This window comes from Rana temporaria, chromosome 13 (assembly GCF_905171775.1).
Source record: "Rana temporaria chromosome 13, aRanTem1.1, whole genome shotgun sequence".
Lineage (NCBI taxonomy): Eukaryota > Metazoa > Chordata > Amphibia > Anura > Ranidae > Rana > Rana temporaria.
In genome coordinates, this window is record NC_053501.1 from 18,577,234 (window position 1) to 18,592,842 (window position 15,609).

Consider the following 15,609-nt stretch of genomic DNA (forward strand, 5'->3'; position numbering starts at 1 on the left):
TCTCATCAATGGATAAATAGACAACAATAGTAGCCAGAGCATCGAACACTGGCGATCTACTATTGGCTTCTTTATGCGATTCTTGAGCCAGTGGTTGGGTAATACTTCCAAACTCCCTTTTATTTTATAAAGAAATTTGTAAAATTACAACTACATGTGAAAATGAGCTTACCTATATGTCTTCCATACATATGATAGTAAAAACTAAAACAATACGCAGTATTGCTGGACCCATAGGGATTCTTCTGCGCTATGTTAAAGACAGGGCTGAGTAGTCTAGCCTTCTCTCCATCCAGTCGAGGTCGTGATGTTTCAATATACATATAGAAACCTGGCAAAGAAAACGCATGTATCAACAATCATTCGGATAAATTACTACATTAAAGCACAAACCTTTATTCCTTAAAGAGAGCCTGTCACCAGACTATTCATTTCAACAAACAGCTTCACATAAGATTAGACACTATATTGTCAAAAGTATTGGGACACCTGCCTTTACATGCACATGAACTTTAATGGCACCCCAGTCTTAGTCCGTAGAGTTCAATATTGAGTTGGCCCACCATTTGCAGCTATAACAGCTTCAACTCTTCTGGGAAGACTGTCCACAAGGTTTAGGAGTGTTTCTATGGGAAAATTTGACCATTCTTCCAGAAGCACATTTGTGAGGTCAGGCACTGATGTGGTCGAGAAAATCTGGCTCGCAGTCTCCACTCCGATTCATCCCAAAGTGTTCCATCAGGTTGAGGTCAAGACTCTGTGCAGGCCAGCCAAGTTCCTCCACCTCAAACTCGCTCATCATTGTCTTTATGGACCTTGCTTTGTGCACTGGTCCAAATCATTTGGTGGAGGGAGGATTATGGTGTGGGGTTGTTTTTCAGGGGTTGGGCTTGACCGCTTCGTTCCAGTGAAGGGAACTCTTAAGTCGTCAGTATGCCAAGATATTGTGGACAATTTCATGCTCCCAACTTTGTGGGAACAGTTTGGGGATGACCCCTTCCAACATGACTGCGCACCAGTTCACAAAGCAAGGTCTATAAAGACATGGATGAGCGAGTTTGGGGTGAAGGAACTTGACTGGTCTGCACAAAAGAGTCCTGACTTCAACCCAATAGAACACCTTTGGGATAAATTAGAGCAGAGACTGCGAGCCAGGCCTTCCCATCCAACATCAGTGCCTGGCCTCACAAATGCGCTTCTGGAAGAATGGTCCAACATTCCCATAGACACACTCCTAAACCTTGTGGATAAAACAACTTCTATTGCCACCACCACCACCCGAAATCTTATCTGAGCCCAATCTCGGTCCAGCGCTGTGTCTGAGAGCAGCAGTCCTCACTGGACTCATTGAAAGCAGCGGGAGTCATTGACTGACTGACTCCTGCTGCTGCTGTCAATCAAATCCAATGATGGGAGCAGGGACGAGGCTGAGCCACACTGTGTCAATAGGCACACAGAGCGCAGCTTGGGATTGAGCCTGCACATGTGCCACCATAGGAAGAAGAGCAGCTCAGAGACCCAAGAGGAGGAAAATCGGGGCTGTTCTGTGCAAAACTATTGCATAGGAAAGGTAAGTATTTAAAGTGGTTGTAAAGTCTCGTTTTTTTCCTATAAAAATAATAAACATGTTTTTCTACTTTTTCTATTTGTCTGTTTTGGTGTGTATATGACTTTTTAGTTGCTGCTTTACATGGTTCTACTTAGCGTGGTCATTTATTTTTCCATATTAATAAACATGTTATACTTTCTTCCTCTGTGCAGTGGTTTTGCACAGAGCAGCCCCCATCCTCCTCTTCTGGGGTCCCTGGCTGGATCTCCTGGCACCTCCCTCCTGTCGAGTGCCCCCGCAGCAAGCAGCTTGCTATGGGGGCACCAGAGCTGAGTCATAGCTCCTTGTGTCCATTCAGACACGACCCCTCTCTCTGACATTGATTGACAACGGCACAGCTGCTGTGTTTTAGCCAATCAGCAGGGAGAGTCTTGGACGACCAAGACACTCGTGGACTTTACTGGACAGAGAGGGGGCTCAAGTAAGTATTAGGTGGGGCCGCTGCACACCAAAGGCTTTTTTTTCTAATGAACAGAATCCATTGAGATAATAAACCTTCTGCCTTTACAATCACTTTAAATTTGAAGAAAGACTGAATAGCAATTACAATCACTTCAATCAGAGATTCCTTTTGGTATTTACAATCCATACTATAAACCTGCTTAACTAGAATTGATGTTCTTACAACTGAACCTTGGGAACTAAAGCTCATCAGGAAATGACATGGCAACCAATATATCGGCCCAGATTCTCGTAGAATCGCCCAAAACTGTGCGGGCGTAACGTATCTCATTTACGTTACGCCGCCGCAAGTTTTACAGGCAAGTGCTTTATTCACAAAGCACGTGCGTGTAAAGTTGCGGCGGCGTAGCGTAAATCACCAGGCGCAAGCCCGCCTAATTCAAATTAGGCGGGTAGGGGGCGTGTAGTATTTAAATTGAGCACGTTCCCGCGCCGAACGTACTGCGCATGCGCCGTCCGTAAAATATCCCAGGGTGCATTGCTCCAAATGACGTCGCAAGGACGTCATTGGTTTCGATGTGAACGTAAATGGCGTCCAGCCCCATTCACGGACGACTTACGCAAATGACGTAACTTTTCAAATTTTGTGGGAATGACGGCCATACTTAACATTGGTTGCGCCTCATATAGCAGGGGCAACCCTAACGTAAACGGCGTAACTTTACTGTGTCAGCCGCGCGTACGTTCGGGAATTTGCGAATCTAGCTAATTTGCATACTCGCCGGGGGAAACCGACGGAGGCGACACCTAGCGGACAAAAAAAAAATTGCATTTAAGATCCGACGGCGTAAGAGCCTTACGCCTGTCAGATCTAATGGATATCTATGCGTAACTAATTCTAAGAATCAGTCGCATAGATACGACGGGCCAGATTAGGACTTACGACGGCGTACATGGCGTTGCGCCGTCGTAAGCCCTTTGAGAATCTGGGCCATCCTCTTTACCTCCGAAACACACAAATGGTCACTATCACATGAAGAGATTCTTTAACATGATAGAAAACATTTGCGTTAGTGATAGGCAATTGTTCCTTTTGCTGTGGAGAAATAGGAACAAAGCTTTCACAATGTGTGTGCTACATCCAGGGTCGTAACTACGAATTATGGGGCCCCGTAGCAAAAACTCATGGGACCTGCCAAGTAACTTTCTCTATAGCAGCTTGCAGTGTCAACTGTGACAAGAAGTGTCATTGATCTTAACGTAAAGTATGTCTAAATCAAGGGCAGGCAGCAGGAGAGCTGTCAGCATCGTACCTGCTAGGGACCTGCGCTGTAGATAAACGTTATAGCTGTAGTAGCAATAATAATACCCATAATATCTGTTCTCCTATGAGGTTTTAGCTGAAGAGAAACTCTGGAATTTTTGACAGCTAAACAAACTCTTCTTACTGCAGAGATGGGGATCAGGGACTAGGAAACTAGGAAACAAGCACAGAACACGGATTTCTTGCACAACGTTCTTACGGGGGTGAATGAGCCCCAACATTTTACATTTGCTATATATGAGCAGACAACAAAAATTCCAGGGGTAACAGATGAACAGGTTTCCACTTACCTACACTATATTACCACAAGTATTGGGACACCAGTTTTTACCCACACATGGGGGCAGATCCACAAAAGGATTACGCCGGCGTATCTATTGATACGCCGGCGTAATTTTAAATTTCCTGCGTCGTATCTTTGTTTTGTATCCACAAAACAAGATACGACGGCATCTGGGATCGATCCGACAGGCGTATTTCTTAGTACGCCGTCGGCTCTTAGATGCAATTTTTCGGCGGCCGCTAGGTGCCGTTTCCGTCGAAATCTGTGTCGAGTATGCAAATGAGCTATTTACGGCGATCCACGAACGTACGTCCGGCCGGCGCATTTTTCTTACGTCGTTTTCGTTCGGCTTTTTCCGGCGTATAGTTAAAGCTGCTATACGGTGGCATACTCAATGTTAAGTATGGCCGTCGTTCCCGCGTACAATTTTGAATTTTTTACGTCGTTTGCGCAAGTCGTTCGCGAATAGGGATTTGCGTAGAATGACGTCACCGTCGTAAGCATTGGCTTGTTCCAGGTTAATTTCGAGCATGCGCACTGGAATACCCCCACGGACGGCACATTTAAAAAAAAAACTTTTACGTCGGTCACAACACACCCCCATTACATCCATTCGAATTCCACACCCTTACGCCGCGAGAGATACACTACGCCGCCGTAACTTACGGCGCAAATTCTTTGTGGATTCAAAAAAATAAATAAGTTGCGGCGGCATAGTGCATCTTAGATACGCTACGCACGGCGGGAAGATGCGCCCAGGTACGTGGATCTACCCCATGATCTTTAATGGCACCCCAATCTTAGTCCGTAGGGTTCAATATTGAGTTGGCCCTCCCTTTGCAGCTATAACAGCTTTAACTCTTCTGGGAAGGCTGTCCACAAGGTTTAGGAGTGTGTCTATGGGAATGTTTGATCATTCTTCCAGAAACACATTTGTGAGGTCAGGCAATGATGTAGGACAAGAAAGCCTGGCTCACAGACTTTGCTCAAATTCAGCCCTAAGGTGTTCTATCAGGTTGATGTCAGGACTCTGTGCAGGCCAGTCAAGTTCCTTCACCCCAAACTCGCTCATCCATGTCTTTATGGACCTTGTTTTGTGCACTGGTGTGCAGTCATGTTGTTACAGGAAGGGGCCTTCCCCAAACTATTCCCACAATATTGGGAGCATGAAATTGTCTTGGTATGCTGATGCCTTAAGAAATCCCTTCACTGGAACTAAGGGGCCAAGCCCAACCCCTAAAAAACAACCCCCACACTGTAAGCCTCCCTCCACCAAGTGATTTGGAGCAGTGCACAAAGCAAGGTTCATAAAGATATGGATGAACAAGTTTGGGGTGGAGGAACTTGACTGGCCTAACCTTAACCTAATAGAAGACCTTTGGGATAAAATAGAGCGGAGACTGTGAGCCAGGCTTTCTCTACAACATCAGTGCCTCACCTCACAAATGCGCTTCTGGAAGAATTCTATTCCCATAGACACACTCCTAAACCTTGTGGACAGCCTTCCCAGAAGAGCTAAAGCTGTTATAGCTACAAAGGGTGGACCAACTTAATATTGAACCCTACGGACTAAGACTGGGATGCCTAAAGTTCATGTATGTGTAAAGGCAGGCGTCCCAATACTTTTTGGTAATAGCGTGTATATCACAAGGTTTCCAGAAAGATCTTCTTTTTTTTTTTTTGATGAATACTACTTTTGTGAATGTATTTATATAGCTTTTTTTTGTTTATCAATACATTTTTATTGAAAGTTTTCATGAGCAAACAATAAAGTAATGAAACATTCCAAGACAATAATAGACATAAGTGTCATGGTAGTTTTAAAATAAAGAATGATAATGTAATGCAATGTAAATACCTGTTACCCCAACAAGGTTCACACTGTAACAGGTATGTCCATTGTTTAAGAAATATACATTAGATTATTAAATGTAATTTTTTTTAACATGGTGTATAGTATATATATATATATACCTTGTTTGGATCCTCCAGCATCTGTGGTGGGTCCGGTGTTTGGCGTATACCTTGTGTCCCTTGTGCTAGCACTTTGCTTTGTCCAGTCAAAGATGTCAGCATCATCTTGAGTAAATAGGCAGATGTTCCCATCTTCAAATCCACAATGGAATTCACCTGCAAACGGTAAAATAAGAATAACTTGAATATTATTGTATAATACGGTAATTTTCTTCTGCTCTATTACGGTTTTTCATTTAGGCACAGAGGTAGTTGGGATGGTTAACATTTTGAACAGGAAGTAGCACATTTTGTAACATGTTATTATATATAAAGATTTTGCCATTAAAGAAAACGGATGAAGGAAAAACAAAGTGGACCTGTCTGTCACCTATACACTATATTGTCAAAAATATTGGGACACCTGCCTTTACATGAACTTTAATGCCATCCCAGTCTTAGTCCGTAGGGTTCAATATTGAGTTGGCCCTCCCTTTGCAGCTATAACAGCTTCAACTCTTCTGGGAAGGCTGTCCATAAGGTTTAGGAGTGTATCCCTGTACACATTCTACCCCAAACTTGCTCATCCGTGTCTTTATGGACCTTGCTTTGTGCACTGGTTCTCAGTCATGTTGGAACAGGGAGGGGACATCCCCAAACTGGTACCACAAAGTTGGGAGCAAAACATTTTCCAAAATATCTTGGTACGCTGACGCCTGAAGACTTCCCTTCACTGGAACCAAGGGGCCAAACCCAACCTCTGAAAAACAACCCCACACCATAATCTCCCGTCCACTTTTTGGACCAGTGCACAAAGCAAGGTCCATAAAGACATGGATGAGCGAGCTTGTGGTGGACCCACAGACACACTTCTAAACCTTGTGGACAGCCTTCCCAGAAGATGTGAAGCTGTTATAGCTGCAAAGGGTGGGCCAACTCAATATTGAACCCTACCGACTAAGACTGGGATGCCATGAAAGTTCATGTGTAAAGGCAGGTGTCCCAATACTTAAGACAAAGTAGTGTATTAAATGCTTTGCACACACACACATACCATTTTTTCGGAGTCACCTTACCAGAATTTAATAAATTAGATGATCTATTCACTTCACATTGCCCTAAAGATTCTTAGACCCACATCCATTGCAACATTTCAGATGTGGAGTCTCTTGTCAAGTACTCAGGACAGTAACTAAGCCAGCTGGCTTTAACAGTGCCAAAAGGAACACCGAATGTATAACGGCAACATAAAGGCCAAAAAAAATCCTGTCTTGATACTACAGTGGACAATCTGACTCTTTCTCTGGTACAAGTATCTCTGGAAAAAATGGAAAGCCGCAATCACACATTTTTCAGCAACTCGGGACTATAGAACTTGACTCAATTGTCATGTTGAAGATATTTCAGCTGTCTAAAAACAGAATTTTTCAACTTTTTTTTTTTAGTAGCACCCTTTAAATGCAAAATTTCAATGCACTACAATCTAATATCTTTTTTTTTTTTTTTTTAAGTTAGACCTGAGCCTAGGACAATGCTCACAACTGCCTGGATGAAATAAACTTCACATAAGAACCTCCCTTCACATCAGAGGTCCCTCCATCACATTAACATTCCCCCTATACATCAGAGGTCCCCCATCACATCAGAGTGGCCCCTATACACCAGAGGCTCCTTATACACAAGTCCCCCATCACAGACATCCCCAATCACACAGTTTCTTTATTGTAGAGCCCCAGAATCACACAATTAAATTTTCACATCAGAGCCCTACTTTGTGGCTCCAACAGCATAACAGAGGACAGGAAGTGGAGGTGGTGGACGTACGGCGTGAACGTAACCTACGGGCAGCCAGACACGTCCAACGTAAAATACGCCAGCTTGAGTTCCCTGGTGCAGACCTTTGTATGTCTGCTGCTGAGTTACACCTCCTTTATGTGGAATAACTTTACGCCGGACGTACAACTTACGCGCACTGCGTCGGGCACACGTATGTTCGCGAATCGCCGTATTTCACTCATTTGCACATTTGAATGGGTAATCAATGGGAGCGCCACCATGCGTCCAGCCTAAATGTGCACCCACCCTACGCCGGCGTAGGCAAGTTACATCGGCGGGATGAAGCCTATTTTTAGGCGCATCTTAGTTTGTGGGTCCGGCGCACAGATACGACGGCGCACATTTGCACTTACGTCGGCGTTTCTTGTTATACGTCGGCGTAAGTGCTTTGTGAATCCGGGCCCATAACTTTATCAGTTGATCCAAGTAATCCATGCATAAATAATAAAATTGAGACAGTTAAAAAAATAATCATCAGAGAAGGTTGTAAGGAGCTATATTGTAATCCATGATTTTTTTTTTTTTGCGGTTGTAAATTAAACATCTTACAGTTTTCGCTAGTATTTTTTATTTAATTTTTCTGTTTTGTAAATCTTGCATGCTCCATTTGTAAAGTTATATTTTTTTTTACTGGATTGTGCGAGTCTCATTTGTGTTAATATTTGACTTATAACAGCAGTTGAGTTTTTCCTGTGCCGATTCCGCTTGGTAGGAGCCATATTTTAATCACGCACAAGCAGTCTACTGTAGATTACGTACCTCAGCTGCTCATAATTTACAGTAGCCGCCCTGTAATACTAATATATTCTGCACATAAATTTGCAAATTGCGCCTATTTTGCAAGGATTTTCTCTGCACGACTCTAACGGCTTCCAACTGTGTGTATGGTATATAAACACTACAGCTGGGGTTCTAGAGTTAATTATTGTTTTTATAAAAAAAGAAAAGGAATCCTGCGTTGAAGCTATAAATCGTCCTTTATCTTGTTCGTTACAGGCCCTCCAACTTGCAATTATTTTAATCACACACGCGCCATCATTTATTGTTTCCGGGGCTCTGATGGAAATGGAAGGCTCTTTGTAGGAGGTAATCCTTAGACTTATGTTTGTATTTTGTCTATGATACCAACAGCAGGCTCCATCCGGTGAACTTTGGGGGGGGTCTTTAATAAATGAAATGTGCTCTGTTCTAGTGCACCTCAGATATTTTATGGAGATGATAGATGAATCATATCATTTTCTTTACATCTGGATAACAAAAGGTCAGACTCTCAGCTTGTTTGTGAACCTATAAAACTGCAAATAATCCCAGGCTCAGCGTGAACCTAGGGAAGATTAATAACAGCTTTTCACGCTTAAGGACGTTTTCAGGCAGTAGTAAGATAGATCTTCCCGCAGATTTATTCTCTGACTTTACTGCCATTTCACCTTCCAGAATTATCTCCGGGAGAAACTATCCATTCCGAAACTTTAATTGCGGATAAGAGAGCTCGATTGTGATTGTCCAATGTACTTTTCTCTATTTTATTAAGACGTTATGAATCATTCTTTAAGTCGCACCGACGGGTTTTGCAGGAATATAATAGGTAATTAAGCATCTCGGTGTTGCCTACGAAGCTCAGGTGCATATATTCATAGAAGCTATGGAAACCAATCAGTGTTTGCTTCAGAGTCCAATTACCCTTCAGTGTTTTAAAGCCCTGGGTCACAGATGACCTGCGGTTTTCCATTACAGACTGTAGGAGGTGAAGACTTACTTGTCGAATACCTTGCACTGCGCCTTACGGAAAACCTGCTTAAACTGTCACAAGCCGCAGTTTTTACATGCACCACCTCGGGCGTCACAGCAGCAGTTCAGTAGCAAATGATAGACAGTACTTTAGACGCTTTTTGCGGTGCATTAAAACAGAAATAGTCTTACTTCCGAACAGTTTGATAAATGAGGCCCTTTGGCAGCTTAACCGCTTCAGCCCTGGACCATTTCGCTGGCCACTTTTTGCGATTCGGCACTGCGTCGCTTTAACTGACAATTGCGCGGTCGTGCCACGTGGCTCCCGAACAAGATTGACGTCCTTTTTTTCCCACAAATAGAGCTTTCTTTTGGTGGTATTTGATCACCTCCTCGGTTTTTATTTTTTTGAGCTTTAAACAAAAATAGAGCGACAATTTTAAAAAAAAAACTATATTTTTTACTTTTTGTTTTAATAAATATCCCCAAAAAATATATAAAACATTTTTTTCCTCAGTTTAGGCCGATACGTATTCTTCTACATATTTTTGGTTAAAAAAATAATCGCAATAAGCGTTTATTGATCGGTTTGCGCAAAATTTATAGCATCTACAAAATAGGGGATCGTTTTATGGCATTTCTATTAATATTTTTTTTTTTTACTAGTAATGGTTGCGATCTGCGATTTTTATTGTGACTGCAACTTTATGGAAGACACTTGTGACACATTTTTGAGGCCATTGTAATTTTTACAGCGATCAGTGCTAAAAAAAATGCACCGATTACTGTAAAAATTACAGTGAAGGGGTTAACCACTAGGTAGTGCTAGGGGGGTAAATCAGTACTAGGGAGTGATTCTTACTGATGACCATTCCCGATCAGGGGGGGAACAGCCATCAGTGATAGTGTCACTAGGCAGAATAGGGGAATGCCTTGTTTACAAAGGCATCCCCCTGTTCTGCCTTTGCCGACCGCAATCACGGGCCGCCCGGGAACATAGAGTTTCCCGGGACCTGCGAGCACACTCACGAGGCACACGGCGCACGCACCCGCTGGCTGGCAAATTTAAAGATGCGTACAGGTACGCCCATTTGCCTGCCCGTGCCATTGTGTCGACGTCCATCTGTGTGCAGCGGTCGGCAAGTGGTTAAAGCATATGTAAAGGAAAAAGAAAAAAAGAAAATATAGGCAGTAGATCTCTGCAATACATGTACATTTACCTGCATTTTATCCTTGTAAAGACCCTGCAAATACAGAAGAATACATGTAGATAGAGTTGGATTTAACCGTTCAGGCCGAGCAAAAATTCGGCCCGAACATCACCTGCTCGGCAAACACCTGAATTTGCAGGGTGTTCATCCCGCCGAACACCCTGCAATGCACTGTGCGCTGCACAGTGCCTTCTGAGCCTTGCTTGGGCAGAGCTTTAGGCGCAGTGAATAACAGTTTGTAAAGGAGCGGGCCGGGAAGCCAACCAAAGCGTTCTTAAAGTGATTGTAAACTCTATTTTTTTTTTGTTAAAGATCACATAAAATGTTCTACTGTGCAGTGGATTTATACAGAGCAGCCTGGATCCTCCTCTTCTCGGGTCCCTCTTCGGTGCTCCTGGTCCCTCCCTCCTGTTGAGTGCTCCCACAGCAAGCCGCTTGCTATGACACACCTGAGCCCAGTCACAGCTCCCTGTGTCCACTCAGACGTGGAGCTATGGCCCAGCCCTGCCCCATTTCTCTCCTCATCGGCTCACTGACTCTGACAGCAGTGGGAGCCAATGGTGCCACGCTGCTGTCTCAGCCAATGTGGAGGGGAGTCTCAGGTAGCTGAGACAATCCTACAACATCGCTGGATCTAGAGGGACCTTGGATAAGTATAAGGGCAAATGTATACGATTTGGATCCTTGTAACTAAAACACTTAAAAGTATTCATGGAAATGTAATACAAGAAGTGTAAGAAAACAGCCAGCGATGGGCTCAGAGAAGTTCATGAGACAAGTAATGAAAGAGATTTGAACTGGAGGAGTCATGGTGTTAATTTTTATTTTTTTTTAAAGTAAAGAAATCCATAAAGCAGCGACAAAGGGCACTGCATGAACTTTTGTACTCACACTAAAAGTTCTGGACAGAAAAGATGTTACATATCCCTGCAGCCTCATATCCACCAATTCTAAGAAATAATTGAAACCATAAGTCTGCCTATAAGATATAATAAAATGTCTCATCCAAGGCAGCAATGTAAAGTATACCCGTCACATTTAAATAATAGCAGCAGCCATTTTGTAGGCTGAACCACTGTCACCATCCCATGCATATTAAGAATATTAGAGGGTTGGGGGGGGGGGGTTCAGGTCTCAAATTGCAAGAGTGACACAATATGGTGCCTATGGTGCTCTTTTTTTACCTTCTCAGTAAGGTTGGCAATGGTGGTGTATTCTAAAAGCAGTGAACCTGAGTGCAATATCATAAGTTGGGCCTGATAACAAGAAATTGTGGGGCATGCAGCGCACCCTGGCAAAAATGGGGTGGTTTTCATTGCTCTGAATATTGTTCATGGCTTAAACAGATGCAGAGTTCAGAGATCCGTAGTAAGGCAGATCACAGTGATAAGTGGTACATATTTCAGGGGTCAGAAGCAAGTGAGACATATTTCAGAGGTCAGTAGTAAGTGAGGCAGAGTTTAGAGGTCAGTAGTAAGCGAGGCAGAGGTCAGTAGTAAGTGAGGCAGAGTTCAGATGTCAGTAGTAAGTGAGGCAGAGTTTAGAGGTCAGTAGTAAGTGAGGCAGAGGTCAGTAGTAAGTGAGGCAGAGTTCAGGGGTCAGTAGTAAGTGAGGCAGAGTTCAGGGGTCAGTAGTAAGTGAGGCAGAGTTCAGGGGTCAGTTCAAGTGATGCAGAGTTCAGGGGTCGACAGTAAGTGAGGCAGATTTTAGGGGTTAGTAGTACGTGAGGCAGAGATGCCCAGAGCTGGTATCTCCTTTATGCCGTTTGTTCTAACCCAGCCTTTTTCAACCAGCATGGCTAAGCACCCTGGGGTGCCATAAGGTTTCTTCAGGGGTGCCTTGAAAAAACGCCTAAAAATTGCGACAGAACTGTATACAAGCCAGTGTATGGATGAAGCCTGCCTTTTAGTTACACAAAGCCACAGGTTTTAATTGCGCATCATTACAACTTTCCAGCCACTGGTGTCCTAACAACCAATGATGTCATTGTTTGATAAGGACAATGTTGAGTGCCTACACTGCATTCTTGTTTGAACCACCCCTGGCCCTCTCTGTGAGTACTGGGGTCACATTAGCTGAATAAGGGAGAGCATCATTGCAGTACTGGGTAACACCAGTGTGCAATGGTGTATTTGCTCTGGAAGAATAAATCACTTCTCTTGGGTGTCCTACGTGTGTGGATGTTGCTGCGTTATGTAAAACTATATAATTTTTTACATTTTAGAATGGGGTGCCTCGAGATTGTGCCCAATTTTATAGGGTGTCTTGACTGAAAAAAGGTGGTGAAACACTGTTCTAACCTGCCAGATTTTAGAATTACTGTCCATTCCTCTGGAACCTCAATTTTTCTGCCAGACAGCAAATACAATCATCTGACTGGCTACATTAAAAATGCCTCTCACTTTTCTCTGCACATTTTCATGTCTTCGTCTATGTCTTTAAAAGCCATTAGCTACATTCAGTCAAAGGCTCAATTGTCTCTTGGATGGACATGGCTCTCCATTTTGATGACATAGCCAAGTTCAGTCCTAGAAGGAAAGAGCACTTAAAACATATGGACAAAATTATGTCTATCATTAAATCCGTAGGTCTGGCTATTAACCTGGGAAAGTATGCACTTGCCCTTAATGAGATAGAGTACTAAGGATTCATTCTCTATAATGGCAAAATAAAACCAGAAGCTATGAAGGTAACAGCTAATAATGAGGCTAAAACACGTTTTAAAAACAAGATGGTTGAGTGAACTCAGCTTTTACTTAAAGTTAGTTTTCACATTCTTCTGTTTTTTTTTTTTCATATCTCTCAAACATCTTACGTCTTCCTGGACTGTATAAGCATTCTCAACTGGGTGAGACAATGAGCTTAGATAGTATTTAGGGGGGTATGGAAGAATGTGCGACCCATTACACAGCATATACTAAAATATTGTTATAAAACTCACTTCTATAGACTGTCCCTTTGCTAGAACAACAGAATATGCCTTCAAAAGGCAGGATTGAATATTTTTCTTGAATTAACAAATTTCTTACAGTGTATGTGATTTTTTGATCAGTAAATTATATTAATTTCAAAATTGTATGTTAAAAGCAAACAACATGTTGAAGTCCTTTTGAAAGCCATTCGTCAAGTCATTGAATGTACTTTTAATATACAATCTATAAAAGATCAGAAGATGTGGTGGGAACCCCTACACGTGACTATAAAAGATCAGAAGATGTGGTGGGAACCCCTTCATGTGACTATAAAAGCTCAGAAGATGTGGTGGGAACCCCTTCACGTGACTATAAAAGATCAGAAGATGTGGCGCAAACCCCTTCACGTGAAAGATCAGAAGATGTGGTGGGAACCCCTTCACGTGACTATAAAAGATCAGAAGATGTGGCGCAAACCCCTTCACGTGAAAGATCAGAAGATGTGGTGGGAACCCCTTCACGTGACTATAAAAGCTCAGAAGATGTGCTGGGACCCCCTTCACGTGACTATAAAAGCTCAGAAGATGTGGTGCGAACCTCTTCACATGACTATAAAAGATCAGAAGATGTGGTGGGAACCCCTTCACGTGACTATAAAAGATCAGAAGATGTGGCGCAAACCCCTTCACGTGAAAGATCAGAAGATGTGGTGCAAACCCCTTCACATGACTATAAAAGATCTGAAGATGTGGTGGGTACCCCATCACGTGACTATAAAAGATCAGAAGATGTGGTGGGAACCTCTTCACGTGACTATAAAAGATCAGAAGACGTGGTGGGAACCCCTTCACGTGACTATAAAAGCTCAGAAGATGTGGTGCGAACCTCTTCACATGACTATAAAAGATCAGAAGATGTGGTGGGAACCCCTTCATGTGACTATAAAAGATCAGAAGATGTGGTGCAAACCCCTTCACATGACTATAAAAGATCTGAAGATGTGGTGGGAACCCCTTCACGTGACTATAAAAGATCAGAAGATGTGGCGCAAACCCCTTCACGTGAAAGATCAGAAGATGTGGTGCGAACCCCTTCACGTGACTATAACAGCTCAGAAGATGTGGTGGTACCCCCTTCATGTGACTATAAAAGCTCAGAAGATGTGGTGCGAACCCCTTCATGTGAAAGGTCAGAAGATGTGTTGCGACCCCCTTCATATGACTATAAAAGATCAGAAGATGTGTTGCGAACCCCTTCACATGACTATAAAAGATCTGAAGATGTGGTGGGAACCTCTTCACGTGACTATAAAAGATCAGAAGACGTGGTGGGAACCCCTTCACGTGACTATAAAAGCTCAGAAGATGTGGTGGGAACCCCTTCACGTGACTATAAAAGCTCAGAAGATGTGGTGGGAACCCCTTCACGTGACTATAAAAGATCAGAAGATGTGGCGCAAACCCCTTCACGTGAACGATCAGAAGATGTGGTGGGAACCCCTTCACGTGACTATAACAGCTCAGAAGATGTGGTGGTACCCCCTTCACGTGACTATAAAAGCTCAAAAGATGTGGTGCGAACCTCTTCACATGACTATAAAAGATCAGAAGATGTGGTGGGAACCCCTTCATGTGACTATAAAAGATCAGAAGATGTGGTGCAAACCCCTTCACATGACTGTAATTTGGTATGACCTAATCAATAACTCAAACAGGGGCTGCTTGCGGCCCAGTTGATTGACTGTAGATCAAAAGGGAGGGGGGAGTTTGTTTGGGATTTTCGAGGCACTGATATGCAACAATATAAAAAGTAGTATAAATATTTATTTAACAAATTATACAAAAAATATACAAGGCATTTGGGACAAACCCCACTAATCAGATAGATCAGAAGACCGTTGGTCTGATCGGTGGAGTCGTGATCTCAAGATTGATTAGGTCATACCAAATTACAATCAATAGGGATGCTGGCACATTTTATTGATATTGTTATCTAAATCTAACAGAGGCAATACTCGCACTTTCTACCCTTCACATGACTATAAAAGATCTGAAGATGTGGTGGGAACCCCTTCACGTGACTATAAAAGATCAGAAGATGTGGCGCAAACCCCTTCACGTGAAAGATCAGAAGATGTGGTGCGAACCCCTTCACGTGACTATAACAGCTCAGAAGATGTGGTGGTACCCCCTTCATGTGACTATAAAAGCTCAGAAGATGTGGTGCGAACCCCTTCATGTGAAAGGTCAGAAGATGTGTTGCGACCCCCTTCATATGACTATAAAAGATCAGAAGATGTGTTGCGAACCCCTTCACATGACTATAACAGCTCAGAAGATGTGGTGGGCACC

General features: G+C 43.0%; 1 protein-coding gene across 3 annotated transcripts in view; it reads right to left on the reverse strand.

Moving 5' to 3' along the window:
- Positions 1-15,609, reverse strand: part of MDGA2 (MAM domain containing glycosylphosphatidylinositol anchor 2) — a 768,978-nt gene that overhangs the window by 34,878 nt on the left and 718,491 nt on the right. For all 3 annotated transcript variants that reach the window (XM_040332615.1, XM_040332614.1, XM_040332616.1), the window contains exons 13-14: positions 5,593-5,748; positions 173-331 (exon numbers count right to left, since the gene is read on the reverse strand). In XM_040332615.1, the coding sequence (XP_040188549.1) occupies positions 173-331; positions 5,593-5,748 (315 nt within the window). The remainder of the gene's footprint in view (positions 1-172; positions 332-5,592; positions 5,749-15,609) is intronic.